Source organism: Orcinus orca, chromosome 1, assembly GCF_937001465.1.
Source record: "Orcinus orca chromosome 1, mOrcOrc1.1, whole genome shotgun sequence".
In the NCBI taxonomy this organism is placed as follows: domain Eukaryota; kingdom Metazoa; phylum Chordata; class Mammalia; order Artiodactyla; family Delphinidae; genus Orcinus; species Orcinus orca.
Genome location: NC_064559.1, coordinates 203363236 through 203385833, shown reverse-complemented (window position 1 = coordinate 203385833; position 22598 = coordinate 203363236). Strand labels below are relative to the sequence as shown.

At 53.7% G+C, this 22598-nt stretch overlaps 3 protein-coding genes across 4 annotated transcripts in view; 2 read left to right on the top strand and 1 right to left on the bottom strand.

Moving 5' to 3' along the window:
* TNFRSF8 (TNF receptor superfamily member 8) overlaps positions 1-4748 on the top strand; it is a 32686-nt gene extending 27938 nt beyond the window's left edge. The window contains exon 13 of the mRNA XM_049698087.1: positions 2826-4748. Coding sequence (XP_049554044.1) covers positions 2826-3070 — 245 coding nt within the window. The 3' untranslated portion in view covers positions 3071-4748. The remainder of the gene's footprint in view (positions 1-2825) is intronic.
* The window catches only part of LOC117202358 (basic proline-rich protein-like), a 447146-nt gene that overhangs the window by 48052 nt on the left and 376496 nt on the right, over positions 1-22598 (bottom strand). The window lies entirely within an intron of this gene.
* TNFRSF1B (TNF receptor superfamily member 1B) overlaps positions 22152-22598 on the top strand; it is a 36275-nt gene continuing 35828 nt past the window's right edge. For both annotated transcript variants that reach the window (XM_004272410.4, XM_012534025.3), the window contains exon 1: positions 22152-22299. In XM_004272410.4, coding sequence (XP_004272458.1) covers positions 22222-22299 — 78 coding nt within the window. In that variant the 5' untranslated portion in view covers positions 22152-22221. The remainder of the gene's footprint in view (positions 22300-22598) is intronic.

Genomic DNA, 22598 nt, shown 5'->3' with positions numbered 1-22598 from the left:
GGTGAATTCCAGGCTTCTTATTCCGGCATTTAAGCTGCCTCCTCCCCACCAGGCTTGCCAGCCTCCCCACCCCACAGGTCTGCTTCTTCCTCCCACTCAATGTCAGTTTCCTAATCACCGGAACCCTTTCTCACTTCTGAGCTCTGAGGGCGGCTGCTTTCTCACCTGAAACAGCCAACTCCACCTCCTTGAATCTAGTTAATTCTTGATGTCCTGAGGACCCTGTTTATTTGCCTCCTCCTCCAGGAAGCCCTCCCTGCCCTCTCCACTCTCCCGTCTAGGAGATGCCCCTGTGCTGTGTGGCCCCAGAGCCCAGGCCTCCCCTCCTAGTGTCCTAAGCACCCAGCAGTGTGTGTTTGCAGCCTCCTTCCCCACCCCCACCCCCATCCACTTGGCTGTTAGCTCCCCGGGGGCAGGGCCTTAATTGGCTCCATCTCTGTCTTTGGAGGGTTAACCATCACTGAGATAATTCCAAAGAGGCATTTGTGATCGTCCTACACATTTGTGTGGCAGGGATTGGTGGATAGAACGCTTTAGGGCAGAACCCTAAACAGCACCAAACTGAAACTTTTGGAATTGTAGCTTTCAGCAAGTTTTACTGGAAAAGAATGTATTTTGGGAAATACCACTGAAAGCATCTCCTGCAAATTTCCTAAGAAGTCCTAATTTGAACATTTGAGTCAAAGCTGAGTGCAGTGCCTGGAACCACAGGGCTGGGGCTCTGGGAGTGTTTGCGGGGGAAGGGGGAGGGAGGCACCAGGCTCCCAGGTGGGCTGGGGCTTGGGCAGCCTGGCCTGTAAGCCTGGCTGGTAAGCAGGTTGGAGATTCTCTTGGGACATTCAAGAGATGGTGAGCCTTTTGTTCTCCTGACACCTCCCTAGAGGAGTACCCCCTTGTACAGTTCCCAAGGGGACCAAACTCTGGTTGCGCTTTACCCCTCTACCCCTGGGCACCGGGCAGGGGGAGCCCCTTCCCCTCATCTTCATCCCCATCCCCGTCCAGGACAACTTCCTTGGATTCTGGAGCCCTGGGTGGGGCAGGAAGTCCAAGCAACTTCTGGAAGACCCTCTTCTCCCAACTTGGGAGTGGGCAGCCCTGTGATGGGGGATAGAGCTAGAGGAATCAGGACCCGAGGAATGTGAGGGGATCACAGCCTGGCCCCCAGCTTTGGCTGCTTCTCCCTGGACAAACTCACCCCTCTTCTTCCACACCCCTACTCCTCTATGTCTGTCTGTCTGTCTGTCTCATCTCCTCTAGCACTGTGCGGCCTCCTCTGTGTTCTCTCTCACCTCCTGGGGTCCCCTGTCCCTCACCGTCACTGGCTCCCATCTTTTGCCAGCCCTTTTGGTCAGGTTCCCAGGGCAAAGGACCTGCAGGTCCTGATGGAGGGTATGTGGCTTGAGGCCACGCTCTCTCTTTTGGGGTGTGGGGGGGCTCCCAGCCCATAGCTTGTTTCACGCTTGTAGCCTTCCCTCTAGTTCTCACTGCTATTTTGAACACTTCTCTCTATCCTGGAAGTATCAAAGACCAAAACAGAAGAACTGGCATTATGCAATGGGGTTGAGCGTGTGGGGGCCCCCAGAATCTCTGGGGGCTTCCTGAATCGGAGGGGTGTAACTGGGTTCCTCAGAGAGGTAGGGATCCCGAGCTCCCTGCCCCACCCTAGCACTCAAGTTCCCTCTTGAGCTTCCCCATTCGGACTCCAGAGAGAGTTCCAGGGCTGAGCGGCTGGGAGCTCGTACCCTGCCCTGGGCTCAAGGCCATCAGAAGCTGGGCTGCTGGTGTTTGGAGTTAGCTGACCTGGGTGAAGGCCAGGCTCCCCACGTCCCAGCTTCTTGGGCACCTTACTTAGCTCCCCTGAGACTCCAAAGCCCTAGTAGCAGGTGGTCAGCAGACCGCGGGGGGTCATGCCTCTAAGAGGCTGGGCTGCTTTTTCATCCACGCGAGCCACACGAGCAGCCCTATGTGCTGGGCAGGCACGTGGCCATAAGCAACAAACGTCAAGCTATACCAGCCCCTGCAAAGCTGTCCAGGTCATAGGCTGTTGGAGATTATTAACAGGGTTGAGGTTTCTGCAGGGTGTGACCATCTGTCTGGGTTTGCCCAGACTGGAGAGGTTCCTGGGATGTGGAACTTTCAATACTAAAACCAGTAGGAGCATCCCAGGCAAACCAGGACACGTTGCTGTCCCCTTGCCACCACCCCCCGCCCCCCACCCCAGGTTTCTGCTTTAGGCACGTGGATATGAACTGAAAGGGCAGCTGGGCAGGGTGGAGTTTCTTTGGGGATTTCTACTAACTACCTGGTGACCTTGGGCAGGTCATTTAACATCTCTGGGCTCCAGATTCTTTATCTGTAAATGGGGATCACGATAGACTATCTACCTTGTGGAAGTGACATGAGGATTCGGGAGCTAATGTGTGAAAAGCATCTGGAACGGCATCCAGCTAAACTCCGCGAGTGTTCACTGGTGCTATTGGTGTCCATGTCATTCTCCAATTTCTCCCCATGGCTTCCTTTCTCTCCTAACCCCGTTGTCTTCTCTTCTACCCCATCTTGGCAGAAGTGTCGAGAAAATCACAAGCACTTCCTATACGTGGGCCAGTCCTTAACCCCTCAGCACACAGTTCCTAGCTGTTTTATCTCCTTTGAGCCTCAGGATACCTGTGAAGTCGGCGGGGCCTACTGTGTATCAGAGAGGCTGTGCCATCTGCCTGAGGCCACACAGCAGAAGTGGCAGAGCTGGGACTGGGACCCTCCTCTGCCTCCTTGCTTCCATCCAGCTGGAGCTCTTGTCTCATCTCCCCCACCCTTTTGCCTTGCAGAGAACATCTACATCATGAAGGCCGACACTGTGATTGTGGGGACCGTGAAGGCCAAGGTGCCTGAGGGCCAGGGCCTGGTGGGGCCGGCAGGGTCCGAGTTCGAGGAGGATCTGGAGGTGGACCATGCCCCCCACTACCCAGAGCAGGAGACGGAACCACTGGCGGGCAGCTGTGGGGACGTCATGTTCTCGGTGGAGGAGGAAGGGAAGGAGGACCCCTTGCCCACGACCGCCTCTGGGAAATGAGGCCTGGCCTGGGCTGGGGCTGAGAGGGCAGCTGGGTGCCTCTGGGAGGCCACGGTGACCCTGGTGGCACCAAGCTGGTAGCACCCACCTGGTGGCAGAGGCCCATCTGGCCTGAGGTGAGGTTCCAGCATCCAGCGGTAGACCCAGCCTATCAACGCAGGAGGCTCTGCTCGTCTGTACCTGCCTCCCCACCCAGCTGCCCCCCAACCCAGACCCTGGGGAGCCCAGGCCTGTGCGGCAGAGACGACCAAGGGGCTAGATCTGAACAGCGCTGTGTGTTGGGGCAACAGGCAGCCAGCAGGGCCTGGGCACCCTGCATTCTGCTGCTGCCAGCCCTCCCCTGTTCTGTAGCCCCCACAGTGGGCCCAGGGCCCAGCGCACATCACTGTTCCCGCAGCAGGAGGCATCTCGGGACCCAGAGACCTGCAGATTCTTTGCAGCCGTGGTGCCCCTGCCTGGCCGGAGACCCGCCCACCCAGCTGCTGCCTGGAGAAGGGCCTGCTCTGCTTCGCCCAGGGGGGCTCCCTCCCTGCGTGGACAAGGGGGACTGTGGACCCTTCTTGGGTCCTTACCCGCTCTGTGGGCACCTGTGCTCTGTCCCGGGCCACCAAAGATGCGTCTTCCCCAGATCTGCCACGTGCACAGATCCTGGTGGTACCAGGCCCTGCCTTTGGCTCTAGCTGCTCAGCACCCATGATGGGGGTGTGGGTGTCAGAAGACTACTTGGTTTCACTGACATTCTGCCGGAAAAGAAAGAGCGTTTCAGTTCAGTCTGGACTTTAGGATTTTTACGTTTCACACAAAGGAGTCAAGTGCCCTGACCTGGGGCTTCTTCCTGCTCTCCCCAGGGCTCTCAGACTCATGGCAACAAACAAGTGGTCTTGGGAAGGGAGTGTGGGCAGATGAGGCCCGGGGCACTGAGTCGCAGGCAGCCTGGAGACTGCTGGAATTACCCGTTGGAAGCCGGCCCCGGGAAGGCCGCTGTTTACTCACCAGCCTGCTCGGTCTCTGGAGGAAGTTGAGGCTGGCTCCGGCTTCACCAGGGTAGTTTCTGAAACCGCTCAGATGTTTTGGGGAAAGTTGGAGAGAGGCTGGATGCTGTGAGAGACCGTTTACACCAGAACCTGAAGTTTACGTGGGCCGGACAATGGCCAAAACCCCCCGTGCCCGGACAGTGTGAGGACTCTGCTCCCTCCTGCCACTACCCCCCACCCCCCAAGGGCTCCCTCACCCAATGGCCAAAACTTTGGTCCTTTAAAAATTCATAAGTTCCCTTAAAAACCAATCATAAGGCTCAGGAAATTCTCCCTGAGATTTGAGTACCTCTGAGCAGAAGGGTCCGAGCCATCTCTCTCCCCACAGGACAACGGCTCCTGCTTTACCTCTCTGCCCCAGACACCTAGGTTGCCAGCGTCTGGGGACAGGGAGACCCCTACCTGCTGGGACAGCCCTTCCCACTGCTGGAGGTTCTTCCCTGCGGATGGAGGCAGACCCTGTCCCTGTGGAACTCCCACTCCCTGGTCGGTCCAAGGCCCGGCCTTTGGGGCTACTCAGAATAAAGCACTCTCGTCCTCAGGCTCCCTTGGGTTATTGGCAGGAGGCACCCCTGGTCTCCCCACAGCCTTCTTCCCTCCGGGCTGGGCCCAGCAGCCCCACAGCTGGGGAAAAGGGAGTCACAAAGTAGCAGCGTGAATGCCCCAGCCTTGGGTAGCCCAGAGAGGACCGGGGGTGAATGTGAGTCGTGGGCTTGGAGCCTGAGCTGGGAGGCCCCAGCCTGCCTCCCTGGTGTCAATGAAAACTTAATCCGTCGATCTAAGAAAGAATTGGAAATTTTTAATTTGAGCCAAATTTGAGGCTTATTACCCAGGAAGAGCATCTCAGAAGGCTCTGAGAATGGTTCTACCCATTGGAAGTCAAGACACAGTTTATAGAAGTTTTTTGAGACAGGGCTGTACATTCAATGACGTATTATTGACAGTTTATGTAATCCAGATCTAAGCCCGGAGCAGTGGGTCATGTGACCCCTTATAGGATCAGGAAGGAATGCTATCTTTTCAGGAGTTGTCTTGTTGATGCTGGGAGAGTGCTGCTCTTTATGGCTGAGCGGGTATTCCTGCAGATGGGGGAGGTTTGGTCAATGCGTAATGCAGACACACAATGCACAGTGCGGGGAGAGGGGAGGCCAAAGGGCAGAGAAGAATTCTATGTTTAAATTTTTCTTGCCTTGCCATAAAAGATGGATTCTATTTCACAACTGGTCACAACTCAGGGGCAGTCTGGGGCCTGCATTCCACCACAGGCAGCCAGCCTGAAGCCCCGCTCTATGTCTCCCCTGGTGGCTGGAAGGAGACCTCGCCCATCCCACCCCCAGGACTCCAGTCCACACCCAGACCTCACAACCAGCCTGGCCATCGTACCAGCCACTGCCTGTCACATGGTCGATCTGAGAACCAGAGCGAATTTCCCTGCCCAGTGATGACGGACCCCTCCTTAACCTCTGGTCGTTCTGACATCCAGGTGGGCAAACAGACAAGGCCCCTGCTGCCCAGGGTAGCAGTTCCCAGGCTCTAAGGAACCGGCACACCCCTTTTCCTGAACAGTTGTAGTCAGGGAGTGACAGTAAGTAAGTAATAAGCGTCCTGCAGAAACCATTGCATTCAAAGAAACTCTGTTGTTTCCCAAGACAGTCTTGTAGGTTGTAAACTGCACTAGGTTCCTAGAATCTCTAAGGCCAGGGCCAATCCCTAAGACAATACAAGGGCCTGAATCTGCAGCACATCCCTCCAGCCACGAGAGCCTAAAGAAGGTGTCTCTGGCATCCTCTCTGTCCCACGGTCATTGGGACCTGATTTGTTGAGCTGAACAGAAATGAAAATCTGTGCAGAGATGAGAGGCAGCTCTCTGGCCACAGTTCCTTGTGTGCCTTCTCTCCTCCAGCCCTTCCTTGACCCTCCCTGTCCTCTACCATGTAACAGTGGGGGGAAGTGTGGGGTGGGAGGTGTTGGGGCCAGGATGGGTCGGGGGAGGGATTCACAGGTAGGGCCAGAGAAGAACGCTTTAATGCGTCAGTACCCTTGACTGGAAGCCAAAGTGAGAATATCAAAAGCTTCAAGGGCAGCTCCTTGGGCCTTAGGGAGCAGCCGGCCGAGCCCATCCTGGGCTCCTGCACCCCACCCGTCCGGGACCACATAACCAGATCAGTGAACAAGGTCATTCTTGAGTGGGATCGTGCTCTGTGCTACCAGAGGGCCCCACTCGGGACTGTGGCAGAGAGTCTGGAGGGCAGGGCCAACTCTAGCCAGGTGGTCAGGGAGGGCTTCTTGGAGGAGGTGCCCTTTGCACTCTGCATGAGTGACATGATGGGTGGGCGAGGTGGGGGCCCGCAAGCATGCCGAGAAAGCAGGAGGCAGGGGGACCACAAATGCCAAGGCCTTGAGGTGGGGCGCTCCCGGTCCTGAGGTTCAGGAAGCACACCGCCTTGTAGAAGCATAGTGATCAGGGCAGAGAGGAAAGGGAGGTGAGCGGGACTGCCAGCTGGGCCAGATCCTGGAAGGCCTGATGGGCCGTTGTAAGGCACTTAGATTTTATCATAAATATTGTAAGAACATCAGTCTCTTTATATCTATTTTCCTCCTATTAGAACAATAAACATCCTGGTATTATCTCAGCAATGGGCAGGAAAGGCAAACCAGGGGCCGCGAAGGTCGTTTTAACCTAATTCAGAGGGAAGCTGGGCTAAAGAGGCAGCAGTTGCTGGTAGCCAGGAAGCTGTTGGATGTGTTTTCTCAGAAAGGGCAGAGAGCTGAGACTACATTCCTGGTTAACATTGCAGCCCTGGGCCCTCAGCTGATGTCACCACACGGAGTGAGGAGTCTGTCCAGTTTCCCCTTTCTTTGGGTGTCTTCCAGGAGAGTAAAAACCAAACCAAAAGATCCTGGAGGCTGGAGGCGTTTGTGTTTTGGTGTGGGGTGTGGGTCATTTTAGCATCGAGGCCCGCCCTTTCCTCCTTAGCCCTCCAGCACCTGCCTCTGTCCCATTTCATTACCCCTGCTTCCGATGTAGGGGGAGGAATGGGCCCATTAGAGTTCAACCTCCAGGCCAATGCAGTTCCCAGTACACGGCCTCAGGTGAAGCTCTCAAGCGCTTTTAACTTCAGTTTCCTAATCTTCAAAATGGACGTAATAATTATCTTCCAAGATGGTTGTGAGGTTCAGCAGTAAGACAGGTAAAGAGCTTGGCCTGGTGCCGGGCATATTTCCTGTTCAGTAAATGATATTCATCATATGTAGCATTTTATGAGCTTTAGAGATTACCCAAGGCTTTCTACATTCTTTACATATTTGGGCTTCATGATAATAACTGAAAGGTAAATAGGTTGAGTATCAGTTCCCCCTTTTATGAATTGAGGCTCAGAGAGGTTAAGCAACCAACCCACTGTCACACAGCCTGGAAGTGCCAGAGCTGGAATTCAACACTTCAACTCTGGCTGCCTCTGTGGTTGGGGCTGTGTCTACATCGCAGTTACCAACTGGCACTATGCCTTCTGGACCAGTTTCCTTTAGGAAGGGCAATTTTATTCCTCTTTTATGGGGAGGCAGGGACAGTTGCAAGAGGCTGGGTAAAACCTTCCTGAGATCAAGTGGCTTTCTGATGCCTCTGACCAGGCAGAAAGGACACAGAGCTGACCTAGTCAGAGCCTTGTTTCTTGAAGCTGCTTTCCTTAACAGTGGTCTGATTCTGAGGTCAGGGTTGACACAAGGCTGGGAGGACAGGCAGGACAGAGAACGTGTGCTGGAGAACCTGTCTCCAGGAAGGGAGACATGTCAAGAGCAAGCCTCCCCATTTTACAGATGGGAAAACTGAGCCCCATAGAGGTACCCAGTCTGCCTAAGGCCCAGCTTGGTGCTCTGCGGTGGAGATAGCTCTAGCCATACGCTGAGACCTGATGCGGGGAATCACTCTTTAGTCCAAGGGAACAGTAAAGATTACTTGCCAATTTTTATTCTTCCTTTCTTTCTTTTTTTTTTTAACTGTTGTTAAAATAAAGGTAATTGTGGGGCTTCCCTGGTGGCGCAGTGGTTGACAGTCCGCCTGCCGATGCAGGGGACACGGGTTCGTGCCCCGGTCCGGGAAGAACCCACGTGCTGCGGAGCGGCTGGGCCCGTGAGCCACGGCCGCTCAGCCTGCGCATCCGGGGCCCTGTGCTCCGCAACGGGAGAGGCCACAACAGTGAGAGGCCCGCGTACCGCAAAAAAAAAAAAAATAGTAACTGTGGTAAGAGACTTGGGTTCTTATTATAAGACAGCTTTGCAAGAGCCAAAGTGGCCCCCATAATCAGACAAGAATATTGTAGGAAAAGGGCTTTGCAGCTTCACGGGCCTGTGGCCTGTACAGTCACAGGGCCCCAAGCTTAGAAGGACCCGTGCTTGGTTTAATGCTCTGCTGTTGCTGTCTGAAAAATCGATACTTTTTGAACAAGGGGTCCTGTGTTTTCATTTTTCTCTGGGTCCCCAAGATTCTGTAGCTGATCCTGCATAAGGGGCAGGGAAATTATCTGTTAGCAATTTACTCAGTGCCAAGACACCTTACATACATCACCGCTTAACATCACAGTGACCATATTTCTAGATGAGCTTGCTGGTCCCCGTTTTTCAAAAGTGTTGACCGGCTAGTAACTGACCTTAACTGTCCTGGTTATCTCCTGCTACGTCATGAGCCACTTCAAAACTTAGTGGCTTAAAATCACCAATGGGTGGTTATTTTGCTCACAAGTCTGCACTTTGACCTGGGCTTGGCAGGGGACAGCTCATCTCTGCTCACACAGTACTAGCTGGCACTGGAGAACGCACTTCTGAGACGGCCGCAAGCTGGGGTTGGCTGTGGGTTTCTCTCATGGGCCTCTCCTGGAGCGGCTTGGACTTCCTTACATCATGGTGGCTGGGTTCCTAGAGCAAACAACCCCGTAACAAGTGGAAACTGCCAGGTTCATAAAATCGGAGCCCAGAAAGGGGCATAGCATCACTTTTGCCACACAGAGCCCAGAGTCAAGGGGAGGGGATGGAGCCCCCACCCCTCAATAGGAGTGTCAGGGAATGAGATCTTACTAGGTGCCAGGCATTGTGCCCCACACTTCACATATTGCCTTATTTCTTCCTCCCAGTAATTCGACTCTTATTATTCCCTACGTCACCTCAAGGAAGCTGAATCACCAAATCCAAGTCTGTCTCCGGAGTGTGAGCTCTGGACCACGGGCCTGACCTGTGCGTCCAGGGATCCATGCAATCAGAGTGGGACAGGGCCAGAATCTGTCTGATTCGAGAACATTTAAGGCTTTTGAAATAATCAGCTCCAACGCCCTAGTTTCCCAGATGGGGAAACTGAGGCTCCGAGAGTTCTTGCTGGGCCTCCCCTGAGAAGGGGCGCAGGGTCTGGCACCTTCCAGGGCAGGAAGGGGCCCCCCTGGGGCTGCCCGGTCAGGAAGTCACAGAGAGCTGTGGGCAGATTATGCAACGACAGGCTGTCGCAGGGACACTGTTTTTCACTGAGATGATGCTTCACTCAGGAAATACCCACAGCCTAGGCAGGTGTCAAGGGAGGGCTCCTCGCTTCAGGCGGAAGACCCCCTGTGAACGAACACTGGGGCACTCTCAAGGTGGACCAGGTCCCCTGGGCCAGGCGTGTTTATCAAAAGTCCCCTGAGAGCCACGCTGCGGCCCTGTGAGCTGGGCTCAGACAAAAGAGATGTAGGAGGCTTCATCCCTGCCATCCAGGAAGTCACACACTCGTTAGAGACATAATAAAGAACTCAATTATTGAGGCTTTGGGGCTATATCATTGAAACCTCACAATGCTCTAGGAAGTGGTGGCTATTATTATCCCTATGTTACAGATGAGGAAACCGAGGCACGGAGTAGTTAAGTCACTTGCCCAAGGGCACACAGCTGCTAAGTGGTGTAACCGGGATACAAACCCAGGCTATCTGGCTAGAGTCTGAGTTTCCAACCATTTGGCCATGCTATTCCACTGTAGCTCAGACTGGGGTCACCAATGTGCTGTGGCCCCAACCCTGAGTCCCAGGCCCTATAGAGCACTGTTTGGGCAAGTACAGGGCTCAGTAAATGTACAGGGCATGGAGTTTGTCCTCTGACTCCTGTCCACCTTTCTTTTCCAAAGCCCAGCTCTGACCAGGCCATTCTCTCACAGAACCTTCGATAATTCCCCAGTGCCTACAGGCCAGAGTCTGCCAATCTGGCTCTCCCAGGCCTGTCCTGCTGCCTGCATAGCTTCTGTATCTGAAACCCCTCTGAAACCCAACTGTGTTCCTCCCACGTCACCAAATATGAAGGGCACATCCCCACCGTGAAATCTCTGCTCAGTGACCCAACTCCCAAACCTCTATCTTCAACTTTCTCCTCCTTCTCCAGAAAGCCTTCCAGGACCATCCAGGACCAGGACCTCTGTGTCCTCTAAGTTCCCACAGCACTGACTATGAAGAGGGTTGGAGGCCTAGTTTCAGAAGCCGCACAAAAAAAATTTCTGTATGAAAAGATGAATTTATTCATGCATTCATTCACTCAGCCCCTCATTTAGTCACTCAAGCAACAGATCTGTGTAGGGCACCTACTGCGTGTCAGGAGCTGTGCTGAGGAACACAGTGGGGCTGGGAAGGGAGGGGATACATGGTACTGCTCTCAAGGAGTCAAAGCCCAACTGGGGAGACTGGTCTGAAGTCAGGTGATGGCTGAGGGCATGGTCATTGCTGTGACGGAGGTAAGCGTGGGGCTCTAGTGCCCACCGCATGGCATCTAGCCCAGGTGGTGGGTCTCCACTTCCTCCCCTGTAAATTGGATCTAATAAGCCCCTATGCCAAAGAGAAGCTGCAAAGATTAAACTCATTCATTAATTTGTTCAATAAATATTTATTGAACTCAAACTGCTGCTGGGTGCCGGGGACACAGCCCTGCCCTCATTGAGAGGGACAATAAAAAGTGTATGAGACACCTTAGCCGGTGGTAACTGCTACAAAGACAAAAAGCTCAGTGGGGGTCCTAGGTGTGGGTCAGGTGCACAGCCAGGGCTTGGGGGTTTCACACAAGTCAGACAAAATCTGGAAGTTTGGAGAAATTTGGGGCATGCAGGGGGAAGTGAGCCGTTGTGATTGGGGTGTCAGAAATGAGGGGTTTTGTGAGGCAGGGGTGGAGGCTGCCCCACCCCTGCATTCGGATCTCTAGATCTCTCGGGGAGAAAGGGGTGAAGTGATGGAGCTGGTTTCAGAGGCAGGAATTATTCTGCAGGAGCTGGGAGGGAGAGTGGAAGGGCTGGGCTGGGAGGTTGGTGGGAAGTTGCAACAACCTTGGGAGAGCTTGGGAACTGCTGTGGAATTGGGGCCCCACCGGGGTTTCCTTTGGGTGTCAAGGGGAAGAGGGAGGCTGAGAACTTCGGGAATTTCACAGGGAAAGCTTCCCCTGCACCAGGGGGAGACGCAGGACTCCAACGTGGGCAAGCAGAGTGTATGGCCACCATTAAGTTCTGAGTCTGCATTTACTGAGCACTTACTATGTGCCAGGTGCAGTGGACTCCCAAACTCTGATCATTACAGCATCCCCGCAGGGAACTTAGAATGGGACCTCCCCCCTCCCCCCAACGTTCTATAGGTGAGGAAATGGAGGCTCAGGGAGATGAAGTGATTTTTTCAAGGTCAAGGTCACACGGCAGTAAGTGGTCTGAGCTAGGACTTGAGCCCAGGTCTAGAGGGTGGCCAAGTTGATGCCTTCTTGGTGCTTGAAATGCCACCATTCATTCCTGGGAACTAAATGTTCTGGGATCCTCATGTGGGTGCACGGCTGGAGCAGGATCTCCATGAACTGTAGGTGAAGGGGCCGTAGAACTCTGCCTAGAACACAGGAGGTGCTCAGTACTTACACGTGGAGTCTGCAGGTCAGGCAAGACATGCCTGGGACGGGGGGTGTGGGGCTCTGGTTCCCTGGGAGTGACGTCCTGTAGACAGACTTCACCTGGGAGATGAATTAGAGGGGGCCAAGTCACTGCCACCTACTTCAAGAAGCCCCCGGGCTCCTCAGCCAGGGTCCCTCTGTCTTCCTCCAAGTGCTTGGCCTCCACCCGCCGAGTTCCTGCAGCGGTTGTGTCCACAACTGAGTCATCCCTGCCCAGCCCTGCCCGGCTGTGGCTGGTAGACGTGTCTTCGTAAACACCCAAGTGAGTGAAGATTGGGAAGTTGTAGCACAGGAAAAATTACTTATTTCTTCCTCCTTTTGATTTGGGAAAAGGAAAGCTTGCTGGGGAAATGAGGTAGGTGACTTGGGCACTGCTGATGTGCAGGGTCTCCTGTGCGGCATCTCCCAAAGGGAGGGCTGGGTACTGTGTCAGGAAAATGGGCCCAGAGCCACCTTATGTCCAGCCTGGTGGGGAATGGCTCCCCAGCCCTGTCACCCCTCCTGGCTCCTTGGCGGTTCTTGCTCTGAGCCAAGTTTTTGCTAATGAGAAAAAAATGTTCTCGTTAGTGTCACCTGTAGGCCATCTGGGCTGGTAGGCCCAGGCGGGATGTGCAGATGTGGGGGAGGGCTGATGTGCAAGAGGGATTTGCAACCCCCCCAGATCTCAGAGCCCCATGCAGCCCCTCCCTCTCAGAGTACAGATGGGGAAACTGAGGCCTGGAGAGGAGGGAGATGTGCCCAAGGTCACACAGGGAATCAGTGGCTGTTAGGACTAGCACCCAGGTTTGCTGGTGCTTTAAAACTTAAAACAAAAACTACACACCTTTATAAATAGAGAGGTAACTAATTTTGGGGAAAAAGAAAAACTAATAAAAATAGAAAAAAGTGTAGGGAAAATAACAAGAATTATACATGATCCCATCTCCCATTATAAGCACTTCAAACATTTTGGTTTCTTTCCTTCTTCTAAATAATTTTTAAAAATTATCTTCAGTGACTTATTAATAAAATAAAATATCCCAACTTATGGTTATACTTGTTATGGGTGTTTGTTCATAGCCCGACTCACATTGTTAAAGTCATTTTCATCCTACAGTTACAAATTGTTAGAAATCCATAACTGAGACTATCAGCATGAACCCCATCGCCATGGAGGCCGCCCTGAGAGGATTTGCTTCTGCTGATCGTGAAGGGAATGCCCAGAGGCCTCCTGCTTTTAGTTCTTGTTCTTTTATTTAACCTACAAGACCTGCTCCTTCTCAGCATCTGTGCTACCTTAGGGAATCACTTTTGCCTACTTCAGATTTTTAATTATTCCCATTATTCTACAGAGTCTGCGATCACCGATCCCGACCGTGGGATTTTAGGGCTCTGGGGAAGTACCTCAGGAGAGAGCCAAGCTAGTGGGGAGAAAACCTTCCCCAGCCCCCTTGAGCTGAAGCAGCAACCCTTGGCTCTGTCTTATAATATAAACTGGGTTTCCATCCTAATGGACATCATTATTGAGTGCTTGCTATGAGCCAGGTACTTTCCACGTATCATAGCGTTTACTCTTCAACACCTGCATTGGTATCAAGATTTAATGCGGAGAGATCATGTGTCCACATCGTGCTGGCTGTGTGGACTTGGATAAACTCCTTAAAATCATCTATACAAAGGACTATTAGGTCCTGCCATTCAGCTCGCCTGGAGTTATTGCAAACATCAAATGGGAACCCAGGTGTAGAAGCTGGTGAGTTAGGGAGGAGCGCTGACGACTTTAACCCTGCCACACCCGAATGCCCGGGTGGGGGGCGGGGGGGGGGAAACTATTAAAAGCCACAGAAGAAGCTCTTCTTCCTTCATTTATTGGTGAAGGGTATACCACGTTGCCGATGAGCTAAATTAATACTGCAATGATGTCAGTTCTCCCCCAGATTTTCTTGTCAATTCAGTGCAATCTCAATTAAAATCTCAGCTGGAGGGCTTCCCTGGTGGCACAGTGGTTGAGAGTCCGCCTGCCGATGCAGGGGACACGGGTTCGTGCCCCGGTCCGGGAAGATCCCACATGCCGCGGAGCGGCTGGGCCCGTGAGTCATGGCCGCTGAGCCTGCGCCTCCGGAGCCTGTGCTCCGCAACGGTAGAGGCCACAACAGTGAGAGGCCCGCGTACCGGGGGGTGGGGGGGGTGGAATCTCAGCTGGAATTTGAAGAATTTAACAAGTGTATTCAAAAATGTGTGTGGAAGAATAAAGAACCTATAGAATTAAGTGAATTTCAAAAAGGGGCTAAGGAGATTCACTTTACCAGATACTAAACATTCTACAAAGTTCTACCAATAAAAAATATGTGCAAGTAGCCTAGGAACAAGAATGAATGGAACAGAAGGAATTGTTCAGCGACAGACCCATGCAATTATGATCAGCGATTAAAGGATGGACTATTTTGCCAATGGTATAGGAAAGGCTGACTCACTCTGTGGAGAAAAATGAAGTTGGGTCTCTAGATCTCATATACCACATATAATTCAGTTGTATGAAAAACCTAGATGTGAGATGTAAAATCATAAAGCTAATGAAAGAAAATATAGGAAAATATTTTTACATCCCACTGTAAGGAAGGACATTTTGGCTAAGAACAAAATGGCAAAAAATTTATGGATTTGAATTACATTAAAATTAAAGTTTTTTTTTGTTTTTTTGAATCAACAAAGAACACTATAAACCAAGATACCAGACAGATGACAGAACGGGGAAGTGTTTGTGATACCTAAAAATGACAAGGAATTAATATGTAGAATATACAAGGAATTATTGCAAAGCTACAAGAAAAAGACAGGAAATAATAGAAATATGGTCAAAGGATATGAATAGGCAGTTCACAGAAGGGGAAACCCAAATGACTAAGTAATGAAGAGGTGCTCAAACCCACGAATATTCAGAGAAATGCAAATGAGACAATGGTGGGCTCCACTCCACACCCATCAAGTTGGCCAAAATCAGAATGTTGGCTAATGGTGAGTTTTGGGGAGTGTGTGAAGAAAGGGGAACCCTGTGACCATGCTGATGGGAAGGAGTGTGGCTGGCGTCGCGGTCCTGGAGAAATTTCTGGCAATGCTGGTGAAATAGATACACAATGACTCCAAGATCTGGCAGTCCCACTTCAGAGAAATGCGAACGCCCACAGACACCACCATGTGCTTTACAAGGACACATGGATTGAGTCTATGGGGGTGGGGGGGGAGCAGGGATTGGGGGAAAATAGAGCAAGAGAGGAGGCTTGTAAGGCAAGATCTGAGGAGTATGATTCACTAAACCCGATGTACCTGAGAGCGAGAGAAGCTATGCAAAAAAAGATTCCGTTCACACCAGTGACCAGGTTATAAAATAGCTAGGAATCACTTACCCAAAGGGGGGAGGGGCTGGAGGAGGGACTAGTCGAGGGGGTTGGGTACCTGCCCAGGCTGGTAATGGGGTGGAGAACTCAAGGCGAGGCAGGGAAACTGAGGCCAGAGTGTGTCTAGCAGGCATTCCTTGTCTTTGAGGCTTTACCTAGAAAGTAAGGACCAGCTGCTTCTTGGCTCTTCCAGGGCCTGAAGGAGAGTCAGTGAGAGCGGGGTTTGGAGGGTGGGGTGGGTAGGTGGGCAGAAGGAATGAACGTAGGGGTGGAGGGGTGAGGGACTGGGGGTTGGGAGTTGGGGGAGGGGAGACTCATCCTTCAGAGGAAAGGAATATGGCAGGACCTTGGTGAGGCTGGAAAGGGGAAGCAGAATTGAAAGCCCTTTGAAAATATAAAGGGCTATCAAAAGAAACCCGCTGACAAGATCAAATGTCCTTGCAGATGTGGGCACCCGGGAGGGAGACTCCTCACATACTGCTGGGAGTGTGAACGGCACAGCCCCTTGGGAGAGGAATTTGGCAGGACCTAGCGAAAATGAAAATGTGTAAACCCCACAGCCTGGCAGTGCTACTTTCTAGGTTTACGACCTAGAGAAAATCTCAATCCCCTGCTTCAGGAGACAGGTGCCAGAATGTGCATTGGGGCCAGAAGTGCAAACACCTGACAGTCAATTCGCAGGGCAGCAGGTAAACAGAAACGGAGGTGGGGGAGGGGTTGGGGGGAGTGGCGGTCAGGCGTGCAGGGCAGGACCAGGTCTGAACTCAACAACACGGAAAGTTCTCAGAAACACAGCCGAGGGGTGGTGGGGGGAAAAACCAGGGGGCAGGAGAGCGTGCCTGGTATGTTGATATAAACACAGAAGCACGTGTATAATAATACTCCCTGTCGTTCCTTTCCATGTAAAGGCAGAAAACAGATTTGAGAGAAACATGGCAGACTCAGAGGAATAGTTACCTTTGGAGGGAAAGACAAGGGACTAGACCAGGGGCTGGGGGTCAAGAAGGACTTTGATTTTAATTAGAGAAGAATCTGAAGCAAAAAAAATAATTCAACAAAAATTAACTGAGAGCCTACTATTAAAAAAAAAAAATCGAATCAGTGCCGGTACTGCTTTCTAGGTGTTGGGGACACAGCAGAGAACAGAACAGACAAGGTTCCTGCCATCATAGGAGAGAGAGACAATAAACAAATAGAGAATTTATACTAGCTTCTATGAAGAAAAGTAACTTTAGTTAGGAGAGTTCAGAGAAGCATCTCTGAGGAGGCGGCGTTTGAGCAGACTGGACCAAAGTGAGGGGGGGGAGTCACACAGGTTTCTGGAGGACGGGTGATCCAGGTGCTTTGCCTGTGCAGGACCAGCCAGAACAGAGGTGTCAAGTGATAGGATAGAAAGTCAGAGAGGAAGGAGGGCAGCCCCAGTTGTTAACGTTGGTCAATTCTGGGTAGTGGGACTATGGGTGTTTCTTATATTATGCTTTGGATTTTTTTTAATTAAAAAAAAACTGAGACAAAGACAATGTCAGGTTAAAAAACAGATGGGTGTAAAATGCAGCAGCGTGGTTTGCAGTAGGATGAAAGGGAGAACTACCCATAGTGGAAGGCCCTGAGTGGGATCAAAGGTGGTCATTCCTGCAGGACAGATATGTCCCCTCTGTACTGTTATGTTTTTTGGGTTTGTTTTGGCTTAGTTGGGTCTTAGTTGCAGTGCATGGGCTCTTCGTTGCGGCGTGAGGGCTCCAGAGCATGTGGGCTCTGTAGTTGTGGCATGCGGGCTCTCTAGTTGCGGTGCAAGGGCTCAGTAGTTGCGGCACACAGGCTTTAGTTGCCCCGTGGCATGTGGGATCTTAGTTCCCCAACCAGGGATGGAACTTGCGTCTCCTGGATTAGAAGGCGGATTCTTAAACTGGACCACTAGGGAAGTCCCCCCTCTGTACTGTTAAAGGCAGTGGTTTAGAATCAAGCCCAGCCCAGCTCCATCCCCATGCCCCCACATCTCATGGACCTCAGAGTCCTTGAACGTCAGGACAGGAGGGGCATTTGGACCTAGTCCAGAGACGGCAGAGGCCGGGTGATCTGCTGTGGCTGCCTCCTTCCCCACCCAGCACACACCTGGCTACTTGGTTAAGCATCCTTTCTTGCAGAGGCCACACACAGGCTCAGAATCCTTTTCAACATGAAGCCCTAGGCAGCCACCACCAAGCAGAGTTGGCATTTAGGCTGAAAGCAGCCCGCCTCCCCTGATCTAATCCAGCGCCCTCATGTTCTAGATGTTCTAGGCCCTCACACAGGGAGGGGGCTAGGATGGGAACTCCCCTGAGTCTGAGCTGGGCCCACTTGCTGGGCTTAGAAACTAAGGGTCTCCAGAAGCTTTGGGGCAGGTTTGGGGATTGGTTCCTGGGAAGAGACAACCCAGAACAGGGAGGTTTCAGTCGAGTGGAGGGAGGGGGACGCCTGGAGGCTCTCTTGGCAACCTTCCCCAAATTGCCTGGGGTCCTCTTTGAGGGTTGTGGGGAGGGAGAGCTGCCCTCCCCTTCTTTGGAAGGAAATGGGGACAGGAGCTGGGGGAGTATTTCCTGGTCCGGCACCCCCTGCCCCAAGCTTGGTATGGCCAGCTCAGCCCAAGACATGGCCCTGGGGTAGGCAGGAGGGCAGGTGGGAGGCCTCGACAGATGAAGGAGATGGGTGCAGAGCTGTGGCTCACCCCAGCGCTACTTCCTTTTCGAGATTTTGGGACATGAGTCATCAAGGGGCTGACCCAGAGCATCCCGGGCGCTGAGACAAGCAGGACAGCAGGATGAGAGAAGGTTGCTTGCCCAGGCTGTGGGCCAAGCTGGGTGGGGCTGGGGAGGGGGTCCTGCTGCCCAAGACAGGATCCCACTGGAACTCCTGGAGACCAGGCCACAAGATTTGATGGCGGGTTCTGAGACCTCCCCCACAGTGTAAACTCCCCCTCCCAGAGCGACCACAGCAATGCCTTCCGAACCACTCTCAACCACGGCACCTGTTGCAGCTAAACCCTGTTTCCCAAAAGGTGTCTGTCAGTCACCAGGGGGCTCATTAAAAAGCCAGATTGTCAGGCCCTCAACAGACGTGGGAGTGGGGCTCAGGAATCTGCCTGTGGAACAAGACTTGCAGATGGTTCTGATGCTGGCTGATGCTGGAGAGCCATTCCTCCAAACGGTTCACTAGAACACCCAGCACATAGTAGGTGTTCAGTAAATATTGGTGGACAGGCTGGCTGTTCTCGTGCACGATGCCTGCCGTGGCTAAGCTTTCCTCGACACCAGTTTGTAAAGCACGGGCATCAGCTTGCTGGGGTGGTGTGTGCGAGATGGCTGGGGGCTATGGGCTGCACTGGGAAGTGAGGAAAGCCTCCAGGGAGCCCCAGGGTTCAGATAACTGTACACGCAGCCCCTGAGTTGGGGACCAGAGGGCCATGGTCCTGTGTGCTGGAAGCCTGCCTGCTTCCCATTACCGAGGAGCAAGTGGGATTTTTCTGCGTCATGGGACTAGGGGTCTAAGAGATGCATGGCCTGGGAGACCTGGCAGAGTGCATAGGGTCTGGGAGTGATGGAGCTGGACTGGATTCTGGGGCCTGGACCCTGACATTCACTCAGACTTTCATTCGCTCACTCACTTCCTCTCCCCTTTCTTGCCTCCTGTGTACACTCGTCCTGTATGCAGCCCTTATCCACTTCAAACCTACTGAGCCCCGACTCTGGGTATCACCTTGTCAGCAGGGAAATAGAGGGGACCACGACCAAGTCCCACTGCCCTTGAGGCCCACACAGTCCAGCAGTGAGAGGCAGACAGATGAGCAGAGCTCCTTGACTATGTGCTTGAATCCCCTGGCTTGACATCGCAGGCGTTTAGGGACCAGAAGACTGATGGGAGACTCTCAAGCGCCTGTGCACTACTAAGCACCCAGCACCCCAGGGATGGCACCCAGCAGGTGCTCCAGAAAGGTCGTGATGTGAGTTGGAGCCTGTGGCTGGATGGGCCTGAGGCGGCAGAGCTGGAGCGAGACAGGGTGCATGGGTGTGAGCCAGGCTGCTCCAGGTGTAGGTTGAAGGGCAACCGTGGGCTCCGGGGAGGAAGCCGGCTTTGGGTCATCTCTGACCCATAGTGCTTCCTATGGGGAGGAGCCCTGGGCAGGAGGAGCCTGGAGGACCACCACTCATGTAGGGTTCAAGGGGGATATGGTAAGCCATGGCCAGCAGGAGGCTCAGGTATCCCTGGTGCTGGGGAGCCATGGTCAGAGGAATAAGCAAGAAGGTCTCCTAGACACCTGCAAAAGTGCCCCGAGAGAGAATGAGCCAGAAACCACCTCCCAGAGGCCCCAGTGTATGTGTGTGGGGTGACAGCTCTAGCTGCTATGAAACACTGTGCCCTTTGCTTCCAAAACCCTCTCCCCAGCCACACTCGGCAGTCAAGAGAGGAGTCGCCGGGTCCTCCCACACCCAGGCAGGATCCAGCCTGGGTTCAGCTGGAGAAGGGGAGAAACTCCACCCTGGAGAAAAGACTGTAGCTCTATTGAGTTCCCAGGGCAGCACTGGACTCTCATCTGGTAGACCAGAAGGTTCTTCCTGCCTGAGAGTGCCTGGAAAATCTCCAGGACCTGTGCAGGATTTCATGCAGAGTCTGGGAAAAGATAGGTCCCCCAAGCAAGTGTAACAAGGAGTGAGACTTTCTCCTTAGACCCTCGCCTGTTATCTGCCTGCGCTCAGCTCCAGGCCCTGCCATCTTGTCCCCCCACCCCCCACCCCCTCCACTGCAGTGGGCTGACCCGAACAAACTACATTTCCCAGGTTCCTTTGCTAAGTGGCTCCTGTCTTAGGTTTGGTCAATGGGAGTCACTGGTGGGAGATTGTAGGGTGGGAGGAAGGGAGAAGCCGGATATTTTCTTCCTCTCTGCTTCACGCGCGTCTCTAACAGTGGCTCTGTCTCCTCCACGGTTCCAGATGCTCCCAGATGCCCCAGCTCCTGGCTTTGGTAACGCCACTTCCGGCCCCAGAGATGGCGGTGGCTTCTTGCAGTTGTTAATCTCAGACTAGTCTCCCTTTCCTCTAATTGTTCTTTTAATTTCTCTAACATCTTTACAGCCAATTCCTCTGTATTAAGTACCTTGTACAGAATCACTAGACAGCGGGTTTGCTTTCCTGGTGGCTTGGCTGTCACCCACCTCTTGGAGTCCAGTTGGTGGAGCTGGGATGGAAGGTGGGATCCCAGGAGGATCCCCACATTTGGGTGGTGGTGTTGCCACCCCCTGGGATGGGGAGCCATTGGAGGCAATGAGTCAGTGGGGCCCACTGGGTTTGAGGTGTGTAGGGGGCACCCATGGAGAACCGTTTGCTCCTGTTTTCACCAGGTGACACCCCACTCCTGGCCTTTGGCTCTCTCTTATGGATCAGGGACTCCTCCAAACTGCTCCCAGACAAGACTTGTAAGGGCCAGAAGAAAGCTTCCTGCTAGCTTTAGAGTCTGACCCTCTGCAGAGTTAAGGTTGTGGGCTGTGCTAGCCTCACCCTTAGCATGGCCCATGTCTTAGAAACGTGTGGAAACCAGGTAATTTCCCAGTCTCATGATCAGGAGGTGGGATTTTCCATCCGCCAAGTGTCACTTCCCAGTTTCTCACTCAGCACCTAGAAGCATCATCCTTGCTGTCTCCATCACAGGGGTTGGTGGCCCAGAGCAGGGGTCCCCGGACCTCGCTTGGGGCAGCCTGCAGTGAGGGAACAGAATAGCCTCCCCTCCTGCCACCCTGCCCCTCAGAAACGCCCTATGTGCTGGGGGCAAGGACTCCCAGGGCTGGGGGAATATGTTCTGGTCCCGCAGGCCTGGCCCTGGTATTAGGGTTGGCACTCAAAGCACAGGGGGTGCAGCTGGAAGCTGGAGTGGGTGCTTAGATGTCAACTCCAGGGGAACCAGCCCTCATGGCCCTTGGCCTGGGCCAGCCCCACTCTGGGCTCCCACAGCTTTCTGTCCTAGCCTCTGTTTACTGGTCAGCCACCTGGATAGGGGACTCAAGAAGGAGGTCAGGGCAGGCTCCGGCTCACTCTGAGGAGGGCAAGAGGAATGTTTAAGGATAAATGAGCAAATGAATAACAGTAATTACAGCTAATATGTATACAGAACTTATTAAGTTACTTATATACTTACTTAGTAAGTTTACATACATATACAATATATACTATAGTATGTGTGTTATATAACTTTCAATCTTCAGTCTACCTCTGTGAGGTTAATGCGGAGATGCAGACCCAGGTGGTCTGGCTCTAAAGTCAGATAACGTCTAATGAGGGAATAATTTAGAATGCCCGTGAGCTAGTGTCAGTTGTGTGGGACGTTTCACCAAATTCGTGCCCCACCGCTAAGGGAGTGGGGAGCCTGCAGGAGGTGGGAGGGGTAGGTGGACGCAGGGCAGGTCGAGAGACAAAACTTCGGGGCAGCCGCAAGCCTGGTGGGAGCCCAACCCCAATGCGGATCTCCTGCCCCCTCTCGCATCCCACCAGCCCCGCTGGGAAGGGTGACTCGAAGGGGAAGGGACGTTAGAAGGAGGCTGGAGGGTCTCAGAGGGCTGGGAGTGGCTGTCGCTGGAGGTATGGACGCAGCGCTAGGCTGGCAGAGCTGGGGTCAGGGGGGGTTGGGGGCGGGGCGGCCGGCTGTGTGGGGCGGGGAGGAGGTGTGTCCACGCCCCGCCCCGCCCCCCGGCCTCTCTTTGGCCGCGCGCCGGCTTTCGCTTTCAGTCGGAGGCGCCGGAGGCAGCGGAGCGGGAGCGGTGGCGCGAGGGCGCAAGGGGCCCGCCGAGCCGCCTGCACCCATGGTGCCCACCGCCTTCTGGGCCGCGCTGGCCGTCGGACTGCAGCTCTGGGCCGCAGGGCGCGCCGTGCCCACCCAGGTAGGTGACTCGCGCGACCCTGTCTGGGGCGGGGGGGGGGGCGCCATGCCATCCACCCCAGGCTGGCGCGCGTCCCCCGCCCCGGGGCGTTCGGGGCGCCGTGACAGGGGTGCGGGGCTCGGAGCGACGGAGGCGCCGCACCCGCCACACCGGATCAGATGCATGCCGCTGGAGACCCTCTGGGGACCCCGGGTTTGGCACACGTGCGCCCGGGGCCGGAACTCTGGCCACCGCGACCCGGAGTCTCACCTTGGTCCCTCCGCCGTCGGTGGCCGGCCAGCGGGCCCTGGGCAGATCCC